Source organism: Ornithorhynchus anatinus, chromosome 7 (assembly GCF_004115215.2).
Source record: "Ornithorhynchus anatinus isolate Pmale09 chromosome 7, mOrnAna1.pri.v4, whole genome shotgun sequence".
Lineage (NCBI taxonomy): Eukaryota > Metazoa > Chordata > Mammalia > Monotremata > Ornithorhynchidae > Ornithorhynchus > Ornithorhynchus anatinus.
This window is the reverse complement of record NC_041734.1, coordinates 79,943,012-79,966,741: the sequence shown is the minus strand read 5'-3', so window position 1 is coordinate 79,966,741 and position 23,730 is coordinate 79,943,012. Positions and strand designations below refer to the sequence as shown.

At 53.1% G+C, this 23,730-nt stretch overlaps 1 protein-coding gene across 6 annotated transcripts in view; it reads right to left on the bottom strand.

Moving 5' to 3' along the window:
* The window catches only part of BOLL (boule homolog, RNA binding protein), a 60,821-nt gene that overhangs the window by 22,281 nt on the left and 14,810 nt on the right, over positions 1 to 23,730 (bottom strand). For all 6 annotated transcript variants that reach the window (XM_029069292.1, XM_029069291.1, XM_029069293.2 and 3 more), the window contains exons 4-9: positions 22,129 to 22,183; positions 20,569 to 20,644; positions 18,849 to 18,976; positions 15,639 to 15,710; positions 14,541 to 14,588; positions 13,715 to 13,840 (exon numbers count right to left, since the gene is read on the bottom strand). In XM_029069292.1, the coding sequence (XP_028925125.1) occupies positions 13,715 to 13,840; positions 14,541 to 14,588; positions 15,639 to 15,710; positions 18,849 to 18,976; positions 20,569 to 20,644; positions 22,129 to 22,183 (505 nt within the window). The remainder of the gene's footprint in view (positions 1 to 13,714; positions 13,841 to 14,540; positions 14,589 to 15,638; positions 15,711 to 18,848; positions 18,977 to 20,568; positions 20,645 to 22,128; positions 22,184 to 23,730) is intronic.

Genomic DNA, 23,730 nt, shown 5'->3' with positions numbered 1-23,730 from the left:
ATCCCCTCCTCCTCCATACCTCATCTCACCTCGGCTTCACGGACTCCGTCCTCTCCCGGTTCTCCTCTCACCTCTCCGGCCGGTCATTCTCGGTCTCCTTCGCCGGAGCCTCCTCCCCCTCCCATCCTTTAACTGTTGGAGTTCCTCAAGGGTCAGTTCTCGGCCCTCTTCCGTTCTCCATTTACACTCACTCCCTCGGTGAACTCATTCGCTCTCACGGCTTCGACTGCCATCTCTACGCGGATGACACGCAGATCTACATCTCCGCCCCTGTCCTCTCCCCCTCCCTTCGGGCTTGCGTCTCCTCCCGCCTCCGGGACGTCTTCGCCCGGATGTCGGCCCGCCGCCTAAAACTCAACATGAGCGAGACTGAGCTCTTCATCTTCCCTCCCGAACCCGGTCCTCTCCCGGACTTCTCTATCACCGTGGATGGCACGACCGTCCTTCCCGTCTCTCGGGCCCGCGATCTCGGTGTCGTCCTTGACTCGTCCCTCTCGTTCACCCCGCACGTCCTATCCGTTACCGAGACCTGCCGGTTTCACCTCTACGATATCGCCAAGATCCGCCCTCTCCTCTCCATCCAAACGGCTACCTTACTGTTACGGGCTCTCGTTACATCCCGGCTAGACTACCGTGTCGGCCTTCTCTCTGACCTCCCTTCCTCCTCTCTCGCCCCGCTCCGGTCTATTCTTCACTCCGCCGCCCGGCTCATCTTCCCGCAGAGACGATCTGGGCATGTCACTCCCCTTCTTAAACGACTCCAGTGGTTACCTATCGACCTCCGCTCCAAACAAAAACTCCTCACTCTAGGCTTCGAGGCTCTCCATCACCTTGCCCCTTCCTACCTCTCCTCCCTTCTCTCTACCGCCCACCCCGCACGCTCCGCTCCTCCGCCGCCCACCTCCTCGCCGTCCCTCGGTCTCGCCCGTCCCGCCGTCGACCCCCGGGTCGCGTCCTCCCGCGGTCCCGGAACGCCCTCCCTCCTCACCTCCGCCAAACCGATTCTCTTTCCCTCTTCGAAACCCTACTTAAAAATCACCTCCTCCGAGAGGCGTTCCCAGACCGAGCTCCTCTTCCCCCTCTACTCCCTCCGCCATCCCCCCTTCACCTCTCCGCAGCTAAAGCCTCATTTTCCCCTTTTCCCTCCGCTCCTCCACCTCTCCCTTCCCATCCCCACGGCACCGTACTCGTCCGCTCGACCGTATATATTTTCGTCACCCTATTTATTTTGTTAATGAATTGTACATCGCCTCGATTCTATTCAGTCGCCATCGTTTTTACGAGACGTCCTTCCCCTCGACGCTGTTTATCGCCATCGTTCTCGTCCGTCCGTCTCCCCCGATCGGACCGTAAGCCCGTCAGACGGCGGGGACCGTCTCTATCTGTTGCCGACTTGTTCATCCCAAGCGCTTAGTACAGTGCTCTGCACATAATAAGCGCTCAATAAATACTATTGAATGAATGAATGAATGAATGAATGTTCTAAGGGCTGGGGGATGTACAGGGTAATCAGGTTGTCCCACATGAGGCTCACAGTTAATCCTCATTTTACAGATGAGGTCACTGAGGCCCAGAGAAGTGAAGTGACTCGCCCACAGTCACACAGCTGAGAAGTGGCAGAGCCGGGATTCAAACCCATGACCTCTGACTCCCAAGCCCGGCCTCTTTCCACTGAGCCATGCTTCACTGTACTAGGCCCCGGGGTGGGTACAAGCAAATAATAATAATATTAATAATAATGATGCACTGTTAAGCACTTACTATGTGCCACACACCATTTTAAGCGGTGGGGAAGATAAAAGGTAATCAGATTGGACACGGTCTCCGTCCCACGTGAGGCTCACGGTCTTCAACCCCATTTTCCAGATGAGGGAGCTGAGGCCCAGAGAAGTAAAGTGACTTCCCCAACGTCACCCAGCAGACAAGTGGCGGAGCCGGGATTAGAACCCATTGACCTTCTGACTCTCAGGCCCGGGCTCTTTCCCCTAAGCCACGCTGCTTCCTGAGTCCAAATCAAGTTGGCCGCAGTCCCTGTCCCAAGGGAGCTCACGGTCTCAATCTTCATTTTACAGATGAGGTAGCCGAAGCACAGAGAAGTGAAGTGACTTGCCCAGGGTCGCGGGCAGACGAGTGGCGGAGCTGGGATCATTCACCCAGTCATTCGATCGTATTTATCGAGCACCTTCTAGGTGCAGAGCGCTGTACTGAGCGCTTGGAATGGACAATTCGGCAACAGATAGTGACAATCCCTGCCCGATGACGGGCTCACGGTCTAATGGGATTAGATCGTGTCTCTCCCCGCTTCAGGCCGTACTTCACTCTGCTGCCCGGATCATCTTTTTACAGAAACGGTCTGGGTACGTTAGAGAAGCGGCGTGGCTCAGTGGAAAGAGCCCGGGCTTGGGAGTCAGGGGTCACGAGTTCGACTCCCGGCTCTGCCACCTGTCAGCTGTGTGACCGTGGGCGAGTCACCTCACTTCTCTGGGCCTCAGTGACCTCATCTGGCAAATGGGGATTAAGACTGTGCGCCTCCCGTGGGACGACCCGATGACCCCGTATCTCCCCCAGCGCTTAGAACGGTGCTCGGCACATAGTAAGCGCTTAGCAGACACCGTCATTATTATTATTGTTATGTCAACCCCTCCTCAGAAATCTCCAGTGTTTGCCCATCAACCTCCATATCAAGCAAAACCCCTCACTCTTGGCTTCAAAGCTCCCTCCATCCCCCGGCTCCCTCCGACCTCACCTCCCTTCTCTCCTTCTCCCTCCCAGCCCGCACCCTCCGCTCCTCTGCCGCCGCTCACCTCCTCCCTGTACCTGTGCGCCCGTCGACGGGCGGGGACCGTCTCTCTCTGTTGCCGATTTGGCCATTCCAAGCGCTTAGTCCGGTGCTCTGCACGTAGTAAGCGCTCAGTAAATGCTATCGAATGAATGAATGTACCACGATTTCGCTGTCTCGCCGCCGACCGCCGGCCCACTTCCCGCTTCCCACTGCAAGGCGCTCCCTCCTCAAATCTGCCAAACGATCCCACTTCCCCCCTTCGAAGCCCTACTGAAGGCTCGCCTCCTCCGAGAGGCCTTCCCAGTCTAAGCCCCCTTTTTCCTCAGCTCCCCCTCCCCTCCCCGTCACCCCGACTACCTCCCTTTGCTTTACCCCACCTCCCCACCCCACAGCACTTCTGTATTTACGTTCATATCTATAATTCTATTTATTTCTATCCGTGCCCGTTGACTTGTTTCGATGATGTTGGTATTCGTTAAGCGCTTCCTGTGTGCAGAGCACCGTTCTAAGCGCCGGGGGAGATACAGGGTCATCGGGCCGTCCCTCGTGGGGCTCACAGGCTTCACCCCCATTTTCCAGATGAGGTGACTGAGGCACAGGGAAGTGAAGTGACTCGCCCACAGTCAAACAGCTGCCAAGTGGCAGAGGCGGGATTCGAACCTATGACCTGTGACTTCCAAGCCCGGGCTCTTTCCGCTGAGCCACGCCGCTTCTCTGTTTTGAGTCCTGTCTCCCCCCCTTCTAGACTATAAGCCCGGTGTGGGCAGGGATCGTCTCTATTGCTGAATTGAACTTTCCAAGCGCTTAGTACAGTGCTCTGCACACGGTGAGCGCTCGCTTAATACGATTGATTGAATGAATGCATGAATGACTGCACCCATGACCCTCTGACTCCCAGGCCCATGATCTCTCCTCTGCACCAGGCTGCTTCCCGACCGCTTAGTACACTGCTCTGCATTTAGCAAGCCGCTTGATGAGCGTGGCTCAGTGGAAAGAGCACGGGCTTTGGACTCGGAGGTCATGGGTTCGAATCCCGCCTCTGCCACTTGTCAGCTGTGTGACCGTGGGCAAGTCACTTCACTTCTCCGTGCCTCACTTACCTCAGCTGTGAAATGGGGATGAAGACCGTGAGCCCCACGCGGGACAACCTGATTCCCCTGTGTCTACCCCAGCGCTTAGAACGGTGCTCTGCACATAGTAAGCGCTTAACGAATACCAACGTTATTATTATTACATTATTATAAATACCGTTGATCGATCCTAGTGCACGATGCCAAGAATCTGTTGGCTCGACCACCTCGGACGGTTAATATCATTTTTTTGGTAATGATACTCGAACGATTGCAGATGGAGGAGGGGCGTTCCGGGAGAGATGTGTCCACGCTGTCGCTATGGGTCGGACACGACTCGACAGCGTAAGACAAGACTTGTTATGTGCTTACTCCGGGCCAGGCACTGCGCTGTGAGCTGGACTGTACTGAGCGCAGTTGGAAAACTTGTGTTATGCTGACTCTTTTATTTCTGACCTTTGGAAACCGCAAGAAGATCCTAATTCTTTCAGGATATTCAGGCAGAACTTCCTTTCTCTGCAAAATTCACCCTAAGCCACCTGGAGGCTTTCTGTCACACCCTCTTTTTTTGAGGGCATTTGTTAAGCCCTTTCTATGTGTCAGGCACTGTATTAAGTGCTGGGGTAATAAAAACACTAATAATGGTATTTATTAAGCGCTTCCCATGTGCCAAGCACTGTTCTAAGCGGCCGGGGCAGACACAAGGTGATCAGGTTGTCCCACGTGGGGCTCACAGTCTTCATCCCTATTTTCCAGATGAGGGAACTGAGGCCCGGAGAAGTGGAGTGACCCGCCCACAGTCACGCAGCGGACAAGTGGCGGGGCTGGGATTCGAACCCACGACCCCTGACTCCCAAGCCTGGGCTCTTTCCACTAAGCCACGCTGTTTCTCTAAGATAATCAGGTTGGACACCGTCCATGTCCCGCGTGGGGCCCGCCGTCGTAAGCCCCGCTTTAAAGATGAGGAAACCGAGGCACAGAGCAATGAAGCGGCTTGCCCGCAGACGAGTGGCGGACCGGGGTTTAGAACCCAGAGCCTTTCGACTCCCAGGCCCCAGCTCTATCCACTAGGCCACACCGCCTCTCTGTCAACCCCATGTGGGGCGGGGACTGGGTCCAACCTGATATCTTCTATCTATACCCAAGCGCTTAGGACAGTCTTGAGCACACAGTAAGCACTTAACAAGTGCGATCATTATTATCATCGTCATCATAACTGTTGTAATTAGTATTAATAAAGGGAGATCTACCTCAGGCCAGGAGTCGAATATTTGGGAGGCCTAGGGGTCGAATGAGAAGCCCCACTGACAGAGAGGCTCCGTCTTTTTGATCTAAAATCAGAAGGCCATTTTTGAGGACTTCTGAATCCGCGTACCCGGGCGAGGCCGAAATGAATCAATCCGGTTACATCATCCGGCTGTCTGGGACCGTCATGGCCGGGGAACTCGCCTGCCAACTCTGTTCCTCTGTCCTCTGCCCAGCGCTCGGTAGAGTGCTCTGCACACAGTAAGCGCTCAATAAATACCATCGATCGATTGATTGGCTCGAAAAGAAGACTCAAAAGCCTAAAAATAATAATATCGGTATTTGTTAATAACAATAATGTTGGTATCTGTTAAGCGCTTACTCTGTGCAGAGCACCGTTCTAAGCGCTGGGGGAGATACGGGGTCATCGGGTTGTCCCACGTGAGGCTCACAGGTTTCATCCCCATTTTCCAGATGAGGTCACGGAGGCGTGGAGAAGTGAAGTCTTGATTCTATTTATTGCTATTGTTTTAATGAGATGTTCATCCCCTCGATTCTACTTATTGCTATTGTTTTTGTCTGTCCGTCTCCCCCGATTAGACTGTGCGCCCGTCGAAGGGTAGGGACCGTCTCTCTCTGTTGCCTTTTTGTACATTCCAAGTGCTTAGTACAGTGCTCTGCACATAGTAAGCGCTCAATAAATACTATTGAATGAATGAATGAATGAATGAATGAATGAAGTGATTTGCCCAAAGTCACCCAGCTGACAGGTGGCGGAGCCGGGATTAATAATAATGTTGGTATTTGTTAGGCACTTACTATGTGCAGAGCGCTGTTCTAAGCGCTGGGGGAGATACAGGATAATCAGGTTGTCCCACATGAGGCTCACAGTTTTCATCCCCATTTTACAGATGAGGGAACTGAGGCCCAGAGAAGTCAAGTGACTTGCCCACCGTCACACAGCTGACAACCTGTGACCTCTGACTCCCCAGCCCGGCCTCTCTCCACTGAGCGACGCTGCTTCTAAAAATGCCCGAGAGGTAGCGGAAAGAGGGATTTTTCAAAGCTGGAGGGAAACTGGGTTTTTTCCAAGCTAGAGGGGTGACGCGCAAATTAGATTTATTGGGGGAACGGCCTCCCGGCTGTGTTTAATTCTAGGACTCCGGCTCCCTCTGCCGAAGCCAGTCGGCCAAAACTGTTTTCAATTTATATGTGGACCCTGGAAACAGAATCCACGGTTTGTGACCTTGTGAGAGGCCTAGCCGTCTCTTATCTGTTTCCTCCCAAGGACGGAAGGGCCGAGACCGAGAGCCGGAGGGAGGATGGGCCTCATTTAAAGCTCGCCTCCTCCGAGAGGCCTTCCCGGACTGAGCTCCCCCCTTTTTCCCTCTGCTCCCTCTAACTCCCCTTCTCCTCTCCGCAGCTAAACCCTCTTCTTCCCCCTCTCCCTCGCCTCCTCTCCCTCTCCCGTCCCACCCCTCGGCGCCGTACTCGTCCGCTCGACCGTATATAGCTTCATCACCCTATTTATTTGGTTTAACGAGACGTCCATCACCCTGATTCTATTTATTTGCCACTGTTTTTATGAGATGTCCTTCCCCTCGACTCTATTTATCGCCACTGTTCATGTCCGCCCGTCTCCCCCGATCAGACCGTGAGCCCGTCAAAGGGCAGGGACCGTCTCTATCTGTCGCCGATTTGTCCATTCCAAGCGCTTAGTCCGGTGCTCTGCACATAGTAAGCGCTCAATAAATACTATTGGATGAATGAATGAATGAATTAGACCCTTGGTCCAGTCTCCTATCGTCGTGATGCCCCGTTTCATTCATTCGATCGTATTCATTGAGCGCTTACTACGTGCAGAGCACTGTACTGAGCGCTCGGAATGGACGATTCGGCGACAGATAGAGGCAATCCCTGCCCAACGACGGGCTCACGGTCTAAACGGGGGAGACAGACAACGAAACCAAATAAGTAGTCTGGCGTCAATATCATCAAGAGAAATAGAATCATTGGTATATACACATTATTAATAACATAAATCGAGTAATAAATAATACATACAAATAGGCACAAGGGCTGTGGGGAGGGGAAGGGGGAAGAGCAGAGGGAGGGAGTAGGGGGAATGGGGAGGGGAGGAGGGGCAGAGGGAAAGGGAGGGCCGAGTCTGGGAAGGCCTCCTGGAGGAGGTGACCTCTCAGTAGGGCTCTGAAGGGGGAAGAGAGTTAGTTTGGCCCGTTCGTCGCCGCCCCCGGATGATCTTTTCACTTGACGACACACCTGTGGGTTCGACACCTCCCTCTCCGCTCTTCATTCATTCAGTTGGATTTATTGAGCGCTTACGGGGAAGCAGCGTGGCTCAGTGGAAAGAGCCCGGGCTTCGGAGTCAGAGGTCATGGGTTCGAATCCCGGCTCTGCCACTTGTCAGCCGTGTGACCGGGGGCGAGTCACTTCACTTCTCTGTGCCTGTTACCTCATCTGTAAAATGGGGGTAACCGTGAGCCTCACGTGGGACAACCTGATGACCCTGTATCTCCCCCAGCGCTCAGAACAGTGCCCGGCACATGGTAAGCGCTTAACAAATACCAACATTATTAACGTTATTATTAAAATGGGGATTAACTGTGAGCCTCACGTGGGACATCCTGATGACCCTGTATCTCCCCCAGCGCTTAGAACAGTGCTCGGCAGGTAGTAAGCGCTTAACGAATACCAACATTATTATTACTATGTGCAGAGCACTGTACTGAGCGCTTGGGGAAGAGCAACACAACAATGAACAGACACATTCCCTGCGGCTAAGCCCTCTTTTCCTTCTCTTCGACTCCCTTCTGGGGCACCTTGGTTTGCTCCCTTTATTCATCCTCCCCTCAGCCCCACAACACTTATGTGTCTGTAATTTATTGATTTATTTATAGTAATGTCTCTCTCCCCACCTCTAGACTGTAAGTTCGTTGTGGGTGGGGACTCCGTTATATTGTACTTTCTCAAGCGTTTAGCACTTGTCAGCTGTGTGACTGTGGGCAAGTCACTTAACTTCTCTGTGCCTCAGTTCCCTCATCTGTAAAATGGGGATTAAGACTGTGAGCCCCACGTGGGACAACCTGATTCCCCTGTGTTTACCCCAGCGCTTAGAACAGTGCTCTGCACATAGTAAGCGCTTAACAAATACCAACATTATTATTATTATTACATTCATTCATTCAGTCATATTTACTGAGCACTTACTGCGTGCAGAACACTGGGCTAAGCGCTTGGATGGTACAATTCAGCGATAAAGAGAGACAATCCCTGCCCAAACCGGGCTTACAGTCTACAAGGGGGAAGACAGTCATCAAAACAAATAAACGGGCATCAGTAAAAATAAACAGAATTATAGATATATACATATAGATATAGATTATCTATATCTATAATTCTATATAGATATAGATTATCTATAGCTATAGATATATTCTATATCTATATAGAATTCTATATAGATTATCTATATCTATAGATATAGATATATCTATATCTATAGATAATCTATATCTATATAGAATTATAGATATATACATATAGATATATACATAGAGAAGCAGCGTGGCTCAGTGGAAAGAGCCCGGGCTTGGGAGTCAGAGGTCATGGGTTCGAATACCGGCTCTGCCACTTGGCAGCTGTGAGACTGTGGGCAATCATTTAACTTCTCTGTGCCTCAGTGACCTCATCTGTCAAATGGGGATTAACTGCGAGCCTCCCGTGGGACGACCCGATGACCCTGTATCTCCCCCAGCGCTTAGAACGGCGCTCGGCACACAGTAAGCGCTTAACAAATACCAACATTATTATTATTATACATATATACATAAGTGGGGCGAGCTGCGGGGAGAACAAAGGGGAGCAAGTCGGGGGATGCGGAAGGGAGGGGGAGCTGAGGAAAAGGGGGGCTTAGCCTGGGAAGGCCTCTTGGAGGAGGTGAGCCCTCAGTAGGGCTTTGAAGCGGGGGAAGAGGGACGGTTTGGTGGATTTGAGGAAGGAGGGCGTTCCGGGCCAGAGGGTTCGACGGCGGGCCAGGAGAGATGGAGGCCCAGGGAGGAGGTGAGCGGCGGCAGAGGAGCGGAGCGTGCGGGCTGGGAGGGAGAAGGAGAGGAGGCCGGTGAGGAAAGAGAGGGCAAGGTGATGGAGAGCTTTGAAGCCAACAGTACAGTGCTCTGCACACAGTAAGTGCTCAATAAATATGATTGAATGAATGAATGAACAGTAAGCACTGAATATGATCGACTCCCTTGACACCCTCCACCTGACTCTCCAACCCGGTTCCTTCGCGCTTGATCAAAACACTCGCCCCTCTTCTTTCTTCCCGATCACCGTTTTCAACCATTCGCTTTCTAAGGGCTTCTTCCCCGCTGCTTTCAAACACGCTCGTGTCTCCCCTATCCCCCCAAACCCGCCCCGCCCCTCGACCCCACGGCTCCCTCCAGCTTCACACATTTCTCTCCTCCCGTTCCTCTCCGAAATCCTCGAATGAGTTGTCTACACCCCCCATCGTCTCCTTCACCCCCTCCGATCCGGTTTCCGTCCCCCTCGCTCCACAGAAACCGCCCTCTCTAAGGTCGCCGATGATGTCCTTCTTGCCGAACCGAACCGCCTCTACGCCATCCTGCTCCTCCTCGCCGTGTCGGCTGGCTTTGCCGCCGCGGACTACCCCGATTTCCTCGAAACTGACAATGTCCCCTCCTGGTTCTCAGCCTAGCTCAGTCTCTTCTTTTGGTTCCTCCTCTGCCTCTCACCCTCTAACCGTGGGGGGTCCCTCAACGTCCCTTCATCTACACTCTCTCCCTCGGAGAACTCATCTGCTTCCATGGCTTCAGTTACCACCTACCAACTACCGTCTCGCATTTCCTCCAGCCTTCGGTACGACCCTCACTTGGATGTCCCGCTGACACCTCGAATTGAACACATCCTAAACAGAACTCTTCGTCTCCCCACCAAACCTGGTCCTCCCCGTGGCTTTCCCATCCCCGTAGACCACACCACCCTCTCTGCCTCACGGGCCCGAGACCATGACGTGGTCCTCGACTCCCGTCTCTCGCCCGGCCCGCACGTTCGGTCCGTCGCCGAGATCGATCGGTTCTACGTTCACAGCACCTGTGGAATCCGCCCTTTCCTTGTCATCCGAATCGCTACGACGTTGATGCGAGCACTCATCCTGTCCCGCCTCGATGACTGTATCGGCCTCTTAGCCGACCTCCCCGCCTCCTAACTTTCCCCACTCCGGTCCATGCGTCCTTCTGCTGCCCGGATCATTTCTCTACAGAATCGTTCAGGCCGGGTCTCCCCACTCCCCGAGAACCTCCGGTGGTCGCCCAACCACCTCCCATCCCCTGGCCCCCTCCTACCTCACCTCGCTGCTCTCCTACTCCAACCCAGCCCACACACTTCGCTCCTCTAGCGCCAACCTACTCGTTGTACCCCAATCTCATCTATCTCACCGCCGACCCCTCGCCCACGTCCTGCCTCTGGCCTGGAACGCTTTCCCTCCGTATACCCGACAGCCAGTGACTGTCCCCCCTCCAACCCTTCAAAGCTTTATTAAAGGCCCACCTCCTCCAAGAGGCCTTCCCCCACTGAGCCCTCTTTTCCTCTTCTCTCACTCCCTTCTGCGTCCCCCTGACTTGCCGCGTGGCTCAGTGGAAAGAGTGGGGGCTTGGGAGTCAGAGGTCATGGGTTCGAATCCCTGCTCTGCCACTCGTCAGCTGTGTGACTTTGGGCAAGTCACTTAACTTCTCTGTGCCTCAGCTACCTCATCTGTAAAATAGGGATGAAGACGGCGAGCCCCATGTGGGACAACCTGATTACCCTGCATCTATCCCAGCGCTTAGAACAGTGCTCTGCACATAGTAAGCGCTTAACAGATACCGACATTATTATTATTATTACCCCAGCGCTTAGAGCAGTTCATTCAATAGTATTTATTGAGCGCTTACTATGTGCAGAGCACTGTACTAAGCGCTTGGGATGAACAGGTCGGCAACAGATAGAGACGGTCCCTGCCGTTTGACGGGCTTACGGTCTGATCGGAGCAGTGCTCCGCACATAGTAAGAGCTTAACAAATACCAACATTATTCACCCCACCCCACCAGCCCCCCACTGCTTATGTCCCTACCTGTCATTTATTTATTTCTATTCATGTCTGTCTCCCCCTCCAGACTGTAAGCTCACTGTGGGCAGGGAATGTTTACCAACTCTGCTTTATTGCCCTCTCCCAAGGCCTTAGTCCGGTGCTCTGCACACAGTAAATGCTCAATAAATACGCCTGAGCTCATTGCGGGCAGGGAACCTGCCTGTTTATTGTTCTGTTGCCCTCTCCCAAGCGCTTCGTACAGTGCTCCGCACACAGTAAGCGCTCAATAAATAGGATCGATTGACTGGGACGGCCTGGGGGTCCCTTCTCGGGGCTGAGGTTTCCCAACGGGGGCCCGGTGCTCGAGAGGTTGTTGCGGAGCGCCGCCCACCCTGACGGCCACCCGACTGCTTCTTGCCGGGCTCCTCGATGTTTGGGGGAGCCCAGAAAGAAGCCTTGCCCCCCGGGGTCCAAGACACGGGTCGGGAGACCCCCCGGGAGCATAACGAGAAGCGGCCCCTTGCTCTCAGAAGCTCTGGCTCTGGGGAGTAATTGTTCCTCTTCTCCCAACCCACCCGCCAACCCGCCAGCGGACCCGTCCATCGCAGGAGTCATCGAGCGCTCCCTCAGTGCACCGTACTGAGCGCTGAGGAGAGTACGGTAGCGTAGACGAGATCCTCGCGTTCCCTGCTGCCGCCGCTCTATTTCCTTGTCTGTTTTTTCATTTTCAGGGTGTCTCGGGGAGGGGGCCGGGGGGATGTGTGGGAGGTGGGGGGAAAGAGGCCGAAGCCCTCCGTTACCGGGGAAGGGGGTGACTGGCTTGGCAGGAGACTGGCTCGGGAGATGGGCAGGGCGGAAAAGAGGACCTTCATCATCGTCAACGTCAATGGCGTTCATTGAACGCTTACTATATGCAGAGCGCTGTACTAACCGCTTGCCCTTAGGGAAGATTAATTATGGCCCTACAGAAGGGAACAGGGAGAAGAGAACGGCGTCGTCCAATGTGGAAAGACTGACAATTGGATGTGAAGCGAGGAGTCGTGGATTAGGGAAAGGGTTACAGTTGGGTACGAAGAGAGGAGATCCAAAGTGGGAGTTCAGTTCAGTGGCAAAAGGAGAGAAAAGGAGTGAATTAGGGAGTTACCGTAATGGGATATGAAGAGAGGAGGTAGAAATTGGGGGTTTAGACAAGTGGAAAGAGAGAGAGGAGTTGGGAATTAGGTAAAGAGTGGCCACTGGATATGAAGAGAGGAGCTACAAAGTGTGAGTTTAGTTTAAGTGGAAAGAGGAGAGAAAAGGAGTGAATCAGGGAGAGAGTTACCGGAATGGGATATGAAGAGGGGAGGTAGAAATTGGGAGTTTAGACAAGTGGAAAGAGCAGAGAGGAGTTGGGAATTAGGTAAAGAGTGGCCACTGGATATGAAGAGAGGAGCTACAAAGTGGCAGTTTAGCTCAGTGGAAAGAGGAGAGAAAAGGAGTGAATCAGGGAGAGAGTTACCATCAGATATGAAGAAGGGAGGTAGAAATGGGTAGTTTGGTTCAGTGGAAAGAGCAGAGAGGAGTCGTGAATTAGGGAGCGAGTTAATATCGGATGTGAAGAGAGGAGAGAGAAATTGGAATTTAGTTCAGTGGAAAGCGCAGAGAGGAGTTATGAATTAGGCGAAGAGCGACCACTGGATCATGAAGAGAGGAGATAGAAATTGGGAGTTTAGATCAGTGGAAAGAGCAGAGAGGAGTCGTGAATTAGGCAAAGAGTGACCACTGGATACGAAGAGAGGAGCTACAGAGTGGGATTTAGTTTAGCGGAAAGAGGAGAGAAAAGTAGTGAATTAGGGAGAGAGTTAGCTTCAGATACGAAGAGGGGAGGTAGAAATGAGTAGTTTGGTTCAGTGGAAAGAGCAGAGAGGAGTCGTGAATGAGGGAGCGAGTTAACGTCGGATGTGAAGAGAGGAGAGAGGAATTGGGAATTTAGTTCAGTGGTAAGAGCAGAGAGGAGTTAGGAATTCGGCAAAGAGGGACCATTGAATATGAAGAGAGGAGCTACAGAGTGCGAGTTTATTTCAGAGGAAAGAGCAGAGAGGTGTTGTGAATTAGGCAAAGAGGGACCATTGGATATGAAGAGAGGAGATAGAAACGGGTAGTTCAGATCAGTGGAAAGAGCAGAGAGGAGTCGTGAATTAGGTAAAGCGTGACCGCTGGATGCGAAGAGAGGAGCTACGAAGTAGGAGTTTAGATCAGTGGAAAGAGCAGAGAGGAGTCGTGAATTAGGTAAAGCGTGACCGCTGGATACGAAGAGAGGAGCTACAAAGTGGGAGTTTAGTTCTGTGGAAAGAGCAGAGAGGAGTCGTGAATTAGGGAGCGAGTGGCCATCGGATATGAAGAGAGGAGTTAGAAATTGGGGGGGGGGGGGGGGGCGGGGGAGATTTTCATTGGGTGGAAAGAACCCGAGAGTTGAATCACCGAATCCCGCTGACAGCTATTGCTAGAATAGGTTCCGTCAAAGTACAAACCTCTGGGATGGACGGTTCCACGAGGGAGAGGGGTGGCATACAGCTGCCTTCTTGGGAGATTTCTAATGGCTGATACAGGACCTCGGACGGGTGCAGATATAAGAACGGCGCCGAAGAAGCGGGAGACTGCAACGAAGCACATGACAGAAATCCCAGGCGGGCTCGATCGGTGATTTCCAACTATAATCACGTGTCAAGCGCTCACTGAGTGCCAAGCAATGTAAATGCGAGGCAATCAGGTTGTCCCACGTGGGGCTCCCAGTCCCCATCCCCGTTTTCCAGATGAGGCAAGTGAGGCCCAGAGAAGTGAAGCGACTTGCCCCAGGTCACCCAGCAGACAAGTGGCGGAGCCGGGATTGGAACCCACGACCTTCTGACTCTCAAGCCCCGGCTCTCGTCCACTAGGCTACGCGGCTTCTACTTGCGAAGGTTCGGACAAATGATCGAGAGACGGCGCGGCCCGGGGGATGGAGTTCGGGTCCGGGAGCCGGAAAGACCCGGGTTCTGATCCCGGCTCTGACACTTGTCCGCTGCGTGACCTTGGACAAGTCCCTTCGCTTCTCTGGGCCTCGGTTACCTCATCTGGAAAGGGAGACGGAGACCGGGAGCCCCACGTGGGACGGGGACCGCGTCCAAACCCGACTTGCTTGTATCCACCCCAGCGCCTAGTACAGTGCCTGGCACATAATAAGCGCTTCAAACAAACCCATCATCGTTGTTATTCCGAACCCAACGGACAGCAGGGCTCCATCCGTGGCCTTGGGTTTCACTCTCTCATTTATAGTGCCAGAAATTCAGAGATCAGAAGGAAAAAAAAAAGATTTACCTGTGGAACACCCCACGGCCATTGTCCTGGAAGACACTGGGCTGGTGCCTAAAATTAAAATGGGATTGTCTTGGGTCAGAGGGATTAAAAATGACCTCTAATGCATTTGCCTAAAAATAAAACCAAAAAGCTGTACTTCATTCTTAATGTGCTGTCCTTTCTGGGGAAGGAAGGGGCTTGAAACCCACGGGCCTGGGAGTCGGAAGGCCCTGGGTTCTAATCCTGCCTCCACCAGCTGACCTCGGGCAAGTCACTTGGCTTTTTTGTGCCTCGGTTCCCTCACCTGGAAAATGGAGATTAAGAGGGTGAGCACCATGTGGGACAGGGGCTGTGTCCAACCTGATTAGCTTGGATCTTCCCCAGCGCTTAGTACAGTGCCTGGCACATAGCAAGCGCTTAACAAATGCCCTAATAATATAAAATAGTAATAATAATAATAATGGTGGTATTTGTTAAGCGCTTACTATGTGCAGAGCCCTGTTCTAAGCGCTGGGGGGATACAAGGTGATCAGATTGTCCCACGTGGGGCTCACAGTTTTAATCCCCATTTGACAGATGAGGCATCTGAGGCCCAGAGAAGTGAAGTGACTTGCCTAAAGTCACACAGCTGGCAAGCGGCAGAGCTGGGATTCGAACCCGGGACCTCTGACTCCCAAGCCCAGGCTCTTTCCACTGAGCCGCGCTGCTTCTCTGAAAAGAGACAGAGAAGCCGAGGGCAAGAATATTTGGCGGACTGTCGGTTTGGGCCTCTCTCAGACTTTCTCGGAAAGGTGGCTTTGAGAGTTTTGGAGACTTTGAAAGAAGCAGAGTGGCCCAGTGGGTAGAGCCTGGACCTGGGAGTCAGAAGGATTGGCTTCTAATCCCGGCTCTGCCACTTATCTGCTGCGTGACCTCGGGCGAGTCACTTCACTCCTCTGGGCCTCGGCTCCCTCATCAGTCAAATGGGGATGAGGACCGTGAAGCCCACGTGGGACGGGGGCCGCGTCCAAGCTTGCATCGACCCCCGGGCTTAGTACAGTGCCTGGCACCTAGTAAGCGTTTAACAAACACCACCATTATTATTATCATTACTTAATTTCGCAACCTACGGATCTTTACCTGATAATGATACGCAGGTTGCTGATAAACAGGCTGGGCAACCACCACAGGAGAACCGGAGAGAGAACGCGACTGGGAGAAAGAAAAAGGATTAGATACCGTTAGGGGGAAAGAAACCAATCTTAAACTTGAAGACAGTCACTGTTTCGGTCAAAATAATAACAACAATGCATAATGACGGTATTTATTAAGCGCTATGTGCCGAGCACTGTTCTAAGCACTGGGGTAGACACAGGGTAATCAGATTGTCCCACGTGGGGCTCACATTTTTTAACCCCCATTTTTACAGATGAGGGAACTGAGGCCCAGAGAAGTGAAGCGACCTGCCCAAGGTCTAAACCCAGCAGACAGGTGGCGGAGCCGGGATTAGAACCCACGACCTCTGCCTCCCAAGCCCGGGCTCTTTCCACTGAGCCACGCTGCTTCTCTAAGGAATTACGATTCAAAAGAATCATAATGCTAATCATCCCAAATTGGGGTGAAACTGATAAAGTAAACCCTCGCTACCATAAATGGCCGGAGCGGTCTCTTCTCCTCGGGAAGGGAGCGGCGCGGCCCAGTGGAAAGAGCCTGGACCTGGGAGTCAGAGGACCTGGGTTCTAATCTCGGCTCCGCCACTTGTCCGCTGTGTGAGACCTGGGGCGAGACGCTTCACTTCTCTGGGCCTCCCCTGGCTCATCCCCAAAGTAGGGAGAAGAAGAAGAAGAAGAAGAAGAAATAATGAAGGTATCTCTTAAGCGCTTACTATGTGCCGAGCACTGTTCTAAGCACTGGGGTAAACACAAGGTCATCAGGTGGCCCCACGTGGGGCCCACGGTCTTTAATCGCCATTTTACGGATGAGGTGACCGAGGCACCGAGAAGTGACGTGACTTGCCCAAAGACAAGCGGCGGAGCCGGCATTTGAACCCCCGACCTTCTGTCTACCAAGCCCGGGCTCTTCCCGCTAAATGCCGGTATTTGTTAAGCGCTTACTATGTGCAGAGCACTGTTCGAAGCGCTGGGGTAGATTCAGGGTCATCAGGTTGCCCCGCCTGGGGCTCACAGTCTTCATCCCCATTTTGCAGATGAGGTCACTGAGGCTCAGAGAAGCGAAGTGACTGGCCCACAGTCCCACAGCCGACAAGCGGCACAGCCGGGATTGGAACCCATGACCTCTGACTCCCAAGCCCGGGCTGTTTCCACTGAGCGAAGCGACTCGCCCGAGGTCACGCAGCAGGCAAGGGACGGAGCCGGGATTAGAACCCAGGCCCTCTGACTCCCAGGCCCGGGCTCTACCCACTAGGCCGCGCCGCTTCTCTAATCGCACGGCGGGAGGAGGAGAGTAGAGGAACGGGTGCGATTTTAATTATTCACCGGGCCGAATCAAACTTCGCCCCTTGGGGTGTTTCCTCTAGCAAAATATTTAATCGACTCGGGTCAAGCTCTAGATCTTAGAACAGTGCTCCGCACGTAGTAAGCGCTTAACAAGTACCAACGTTATTATTAGATCTCTCAGAGAGTCAGTGAGCTCCTCCTCTAGACTCTAATCTCCTTGTGGGCGGGGATCTTGCTTACCACCTCTATTGTATCGTCCTCTCCCCGGTGCTTAGTAATAATAATAAGAAGAATAATGATGATGTGGGAATTGGTTAAGCGCTTACTATGTGCCGAGCACTGTTCTAAGCGCTGGGGGAGATTCAGGTTGTCCCACGTGAGGCTCCCGGGCTTCATCCCCATTTGACAGACGAGGTCGCTGAGGCACCGCCAAGTGAGGTGATTTGCCCCAAGTCCCACAGCTGACAGGTGGCGGAGGCGGGCTTCGAACCCATGACCTCTGACTCCTAAGCCCGGGCTCTTTCCACTGAGCCACGCTGCTTCTTGACAGTGTCGGTATTTGTTAAGCGCTTACTGTGTGCCAAGCGCCGTTCTAAGCGCTGGGGGAGAGACGAGGTCATCGGCTTGTCCCGTGTACGGCTCACGGTCTTCATCCCCATTTTACAGATGAAGGAACTGAGGCACAGAGAAGTTAAATGACTTAACCGAGGTCACACGGCTGAGCGGAGCCGGGACTAGAACCCACAACCTGTGACCCCCAAGCCGGGGCTCTTTCCACTGAGCCACACTTTATTTCTTTTTAGTACCGTGCTCCGCGCTTAGTACGGCGTTTCGTTTCGTTGTCCGTCTCCCCCTTCTAGACCGCGAGCCCGTCGTCGGGCGGGGATCGTCTCTATCTGTTGCCCAATCGTAGTTTCCAAGCGCTCAGTCCAGTGCTCTGCGCGCAGTAAGCGCTCGATGAAAGCGACTGACCGAACGAATGCTCTGCACGCCGGAGGTGCTCAGTACATACCGGTGATCGATTGCTTGGCCAAGCAACAACCTGGAGGACATCACCGTTCCTCCTGGGGGGGGGGGGGGGGCGTCTTCGGGTAGGGCGGATGGAGGAGGGTTTGACGGGGTCCCCGGCTTGATAATAATAATGACGTCGGTACGTGTTAAGCGCTTACTCTGTGCCGAGCACTGTTCTAAGCGCTGGGGTGGGTGCAAGGTGATCGGGTGACCAGGCTCCCGGTCTTCATCCCCATTTGACAGATGAGGGAACTGAGGCCCAGGGAAGTGAAGTGACCGGCCCAGGGTCACCCAGCCGGCAAGCGGCGGAGCCGGGATTAGAACCCACGACCTCCGACTCCCAAGCCCGGCCTCTTGCCGCTGAGCCCCGCTGCTTCAAGCACCCCTAAAGGCCCGGCCCCCTCCTTTCCTAAAGCAGAGTGGCTCAGTGGAAAGAGGCCGGGCTTGGGAGTCAGAGGTCATGGGTTCGAATCCCGGCTCCGCCACTTGTCGGCTGTGTGACTGTAGGCGAGTCACTCCGCTTCTCTGGGCCTCAGTTACCTCGTCCGTAAAATGGGGATTAACCTTGAGCCTCCCGTGGGACGACCCGATGCCCCCGTAGCTCCCCCGGCGCTTAGAACGGTGCTCCGCACAGAGTAAGTGCTTAACAAATACCAACATCATTATTATTAGTGATCTCATCTGGAAAACGGGGCTGAAGACTGTGAGCCCTACGCGGGACAGGGACGGCGTCCAACCCGATTTGCTTGTGTCTTCCCCAGCGCTTAGTACGGTGGCTGGCACATAGTACGGGCTTAACGGATACCGTAATTATTTACTAGTGGTTATTATTACGTCATCTTATAATATTATATAATTATAATCGTTTATTATTATTACTTACAGGCCAAGGTGGCGGGGCTGAAGTCATCTCAGGAGTATGGAAATAAGCCACGCCATTGTGATAAGTGTACGGGTAGCCGGTGGAAGTCGTCAAGTACATTGTTCCGGCTGCTGGCATTAGACTGGAACCTAAAACGAGAAACTTAATTCTTACTCTTAATGATAGTAATGATAATAATGGCATTTGTTAAGCGCTTACAGAGAAGCGGCGTGGCTCAGCGGAAAGGGGCCGGGCTTGGGAGTCAGAGGTCGCGGGTTCCAATCCCGGCTCTGCCGCTTGCCGGCTGGGTGACTTTGGGCGAGCCACTTCACTTCTCCGTGCCTCAGTTATCTCATCTGTAAAATGGGGATTAAAACTGGGAGCCCCGCATGGGACAACCTGATCACCTTGTATCCCCCCAGGGCTTAGAATAGTGCTTTGCGCGTAGTAAGCGCGTTAACAAATGCCGCCCTTATTATTATTACGATGTGCAAGGCGCCGTACTAAGCGCTGGGGTGGATATAAGCAGCATGGCGTAATGGATAGAGAATGGGCCTGGGAGTCAAGAGGTCGTGGGTTCTAATCCCGGCTCCGCCACGTGTGACCCCGGGCTAGTCATTTCACTTAATAATAATAATAATGTTGGTATTTGTTAAGCGCTTACTATGTGCAGAGCACTGTTCTAAGCGCTGGGGTAAACACAGGGGAATCAGGTTGTCCCACGTGGGGCTCACAGTCTTAATCCCCATTTTACAGATGAGGGAACTGAGGCACAGAGAAGTTAAGTGACTTGCCCAGAGTCACACAGCTGACAAGTGGCAGAGCTGGGATTTGAACTCATGAGCCCTGACTCCAAAGCCCATGCTCTTTCCACTGCGCCACGGGCCTCAGTTCCCTCCTCCGGAAAATGGGGGATTGAGACTACGAGACCCAGGTGGTACAGGGACCGTGTCCAACCCGATTTGGTTGTATCCACCCCAGCGCTCAGGACAGTGCCTGGCAGATGGTGAGCGCTTAGTAAGTACTAATGACTGTTACTATCATAGAAGTCAATCGGGTTGGAGACGGTCCCCGTCCCACACGGAGCTCACAGTCTCAATCCCCATTTCACAGATGAGGTAACTGAGGCCCAGAGAAGTGAAGCGGCTTGCCCAAGGTCACACAGCAGACGAGTGGCGGGGCGGGAATTAGAACCCGCGACCTTCTGACTCCCAGGCCCGGGGTTCCATCCACAGAGCCACGCTGCTTCTTCTGTTCTGAGAAATACATTTCAGAGCAGGGCCCTTCCTGGTGGGACGAAATCCTCAGAGCCACAGGGGCAGGAGGGAAGCAGGACCGCCTAGTCGCTGGGAGTCAGGAGGACCTGGGTTCTAATCCCGCCTCCGCCTTTTGTCTGCTGCGTGACCTTGGGCAAGTCGCCTCGCTTCTCTGGGCCTCAGCTCCCTCACCTGTCGAATGGGGCTTGAGACTGGGAGCCCCATGTGGGCCAGGGACCGTGTCCAAACCGATTAGCTGGGACATAACTCAGCGCTTAGCACAGTGCCTGGCACATGGTAAGCGCTGAACCGATAACAATGACCTTCTCCAGAACTGGAGAGGAGAAAGAGAAAGTCAGTGGTCGCTTGATTCTCCATTTCCGCCTCCCTGGGAGCCAAACAACTTAGTATCCACGGGCACATTTAACGGTTCGATGGAGAATAGAGATGACGGGCTCGAAGACCGCACAGAATGCGATACGTACGAGGTATCCCTACTTGCTGTTTTCTTATTGCAGGACCAATGTTCAATTTCTTATCCTTATAATTCAGTTTTTCGGCCTAAAACGAAACAGAGACCCTTTAGGTGTCGTCTTTCTGAAAAGCTGCGTCATTCACCAAACTCACTACAACTGCTCCCCCAGATCAGTCACTCGGTCACTTGATGGTACTTATTCATTCATTCATTCATTCAATCGTATTTATTGAGCGCTCACTACGTGCAGAGCACTGGACTAAGCGCTTGGAACGGACAGATCGGTAACAGATAGAGACGGTCCCCGCCCTCCGACGGGCTCACGGTCTAATCGGGGGAGACGGACGGACGGGAACGATGGCGATGAATAGAGTCGAGGGGGGGGGACGTCTCATTAAAACAATAGCAGATAAATAGAATCAGGGTGAGGTACGTCTCATTAACAAAATAAATAGGGTGATGAAAATATAAACAGTTGAGTGCTTACTGGGTGTAGACCAGTACGACACAGTTGGCAGACACGTTCCCTGCCCGCCCTCGATCGATCATTGGTATGTACTGAGCGTTTATCCCGATCCCCTTTATTGCTTTTATTACATCGTTTGCTTTTCTGATTTCAGAATCGTTTATTACTCTTCTATCCGCATCAGTGAGCAGCAGCGTTGCCTAATGGAAGAGTCAGGGGACCTGGGTTCTCATCCCGGCTCTACCAATCGCTTGCTCTGTGACCTTGGGTGAGTCTCTTCACTCCTCTGTGCCTCAGTTTCCTCAACCGGAAATGGGGATTCAACACCTATTCCTCTCCCTATTTAGACTGCGAGCCTTATGAGAGAAGACTGTCCGACCTAATTAACTTGTAAAAATGATAATAATAATGTTGGTATCTGTTAAGCGCTTACTCTGTGCAGAGCACTGTTCTAAGCGCCGGGGGAGATACAGGGTCATCAGGTCGATCCACGTGAGGCTCACGGTCTTCATCCCCATTTTCCACATGAGGTCACCGAGGCCCAGAGAAGTGAAGTGACTTGCCCAAAGTCGCACAACTGACAAGTGGCGGAGGCGGGATCCGAACCCACGACCTCTGACTCCCAAGCCCGGGCTCTTCCCACTGGGCCACGCTGCTTCCTCCCCCCCCCCCCCCCCCCCCCCGTTTCAAGACTGTAAGCCCGGTGTGGGCAGGGATTGTCTCTCGTTATTGCTGAATTGTACTTTCCGAGTGCTCAGTACAGCGCTCTGCACACAGTGAGGGCTCAAGAAATAGGACCGAATGAGTGAATGAGCGGTTGTCGAAACATTCGGGTCTTTCTAAGGAAGTGGGATTGAGGTCAGAGGACCGAAGGAGGGGTAGGAAACTTCATTCAGTAGCATTTATTGAGCGCTTACTATGCGCAGAGCACTGTACTAAGCGCTTGGAATGGACAATTCGGCAACAGATAGAGACGATCCCGGACCCTTATCCCTGTCCCGCCTGCTGCCTGGGAATTCCGTTTCCCCGGATTCTCTGAGGACCATCGCGGCCTTGGTTCCAAAAACTACGGGGACTGGGGACGTTACTCCTGTGTCTTCTTACCTCTTGCAAAATTTTTTGGGCATCTTCCTGTGTTTCGAAAGTGACGAAACCATACCTAAAGAAAGGACAGAAATGATTTTTAATCTCAAAACGCCACTCTATTTTTATAGTTCACCAAACAATGGGGGAGTTTTCCCTACTAAATATGGGCAGGTATGAGCCTTGGGCTCCCTGGAGTTTTTCTAAGCTCTACGAGCCAAAAGACAGCTGACTGTGATTAAACCTTTTTCGGAACCGGTTCCAGACCCAGATCTCGAACCGAAACTGGTCCGGTGTCCTTTCGTGACATCCAAGCCTTTTGTTTTCGGTTCTTCTTTTCTCAAGCATTTATTTAAGCGCTTACTGTGTGTCAAACACCCTCTCAGGGTGGCACCTGGAGAGTTTCCAGGCCTCCATCGGTCTCGGCTACGGGAGGGAGAGGGAAGCGGAGGCCCGGCCGTCCCATTCCAGCTCGGGCGGCGGCCGGCGGGCGGCAGGCCGTCGGCTTCGAGGCGAAACTCCCCCGTGCCGGGCAGCGGCGGCCCGGGAGAGGGCCGAGGGCGGAGACTCCGGTTGACCGCGCGGAAAGAGGCGACGGTCAACCGCTTCCCGATTTTTCCCGAGAAAACTCTGTGGCTCCACGACCGGAACGATGGCAGCTGGGAGTGGGGCCTTCTTGGAGAGACGTGTCCGTGGCGTCGCCATGGATCGGACGCGGCTCGACGGCGTAAGACGACAACGGGTGTCAAACACTGCCCTGAGCGCTGGGGTAGGTACAGGTGAATTGGGTGGTACACAGCCCCTGTCCCCCATGGGGCTCACAGTCTACGTAGGAGGGAGAACGGGGAGTGAATCCCCAGTTTACAGTTGAGGAAACTGAGGCACACAGAGGTGAAATGACTTGCCCAGGGTTACACAGCAGGAATGGGCAGAGCTGGGATTGGAACTCAGGTCCTCTGATTCCCGAGCCCCTTTTCTATCCACCGGACCAAGCTGCTTCTTCAGGCCTCTGGTTAGTTTCTACCAGCTCTAACTAGACACGGCCAAAAGGCTGCAAATCACAGATGACAAAATTGCATACGACTTTCATTCACGCATCCAGTCGCATTTACTGAGCGCTTACTGCGGGCCGAGCACCGTACTAAGCGCTTGGAAAGTACAAATCAGTAACAGAGAGAGCTAAACCCTGCCCACAATGGGCTCTTTCCTCATAGAACCTTTGGCATACCTTGTGTTTGGATAATAATAACAAAAATAATAATAATAAGTAAATGCTTACTTACTTTCCCCCTCCAGACTGTAAGTTCCTTATGGGCAAGAAACATAATAATAATAATAATAACAATGTTGGTATTTGTTAAGCGCTTACTACGCGCCGAGCACCGTTCTAAGCGCTGGGGTAGACACGGGGGAATCAGGTTGTCCCCCGTGGGGCTCACGGTCTTCATCCCCATTTTACAGATGAGGTCACCGAGGCGCCGAGAAGTGAAGTGACTTACCCAGCTGACAAGTGGCCGAGGGGGCATTCGAACCCGGGACCTCCGTCTCCAAAGCCCGTGCTCTTTCCACCGAGCCACGCTGACTCTGTTCTATTGTCCTCTCCCAGTGCTCAGTACAGTGCTC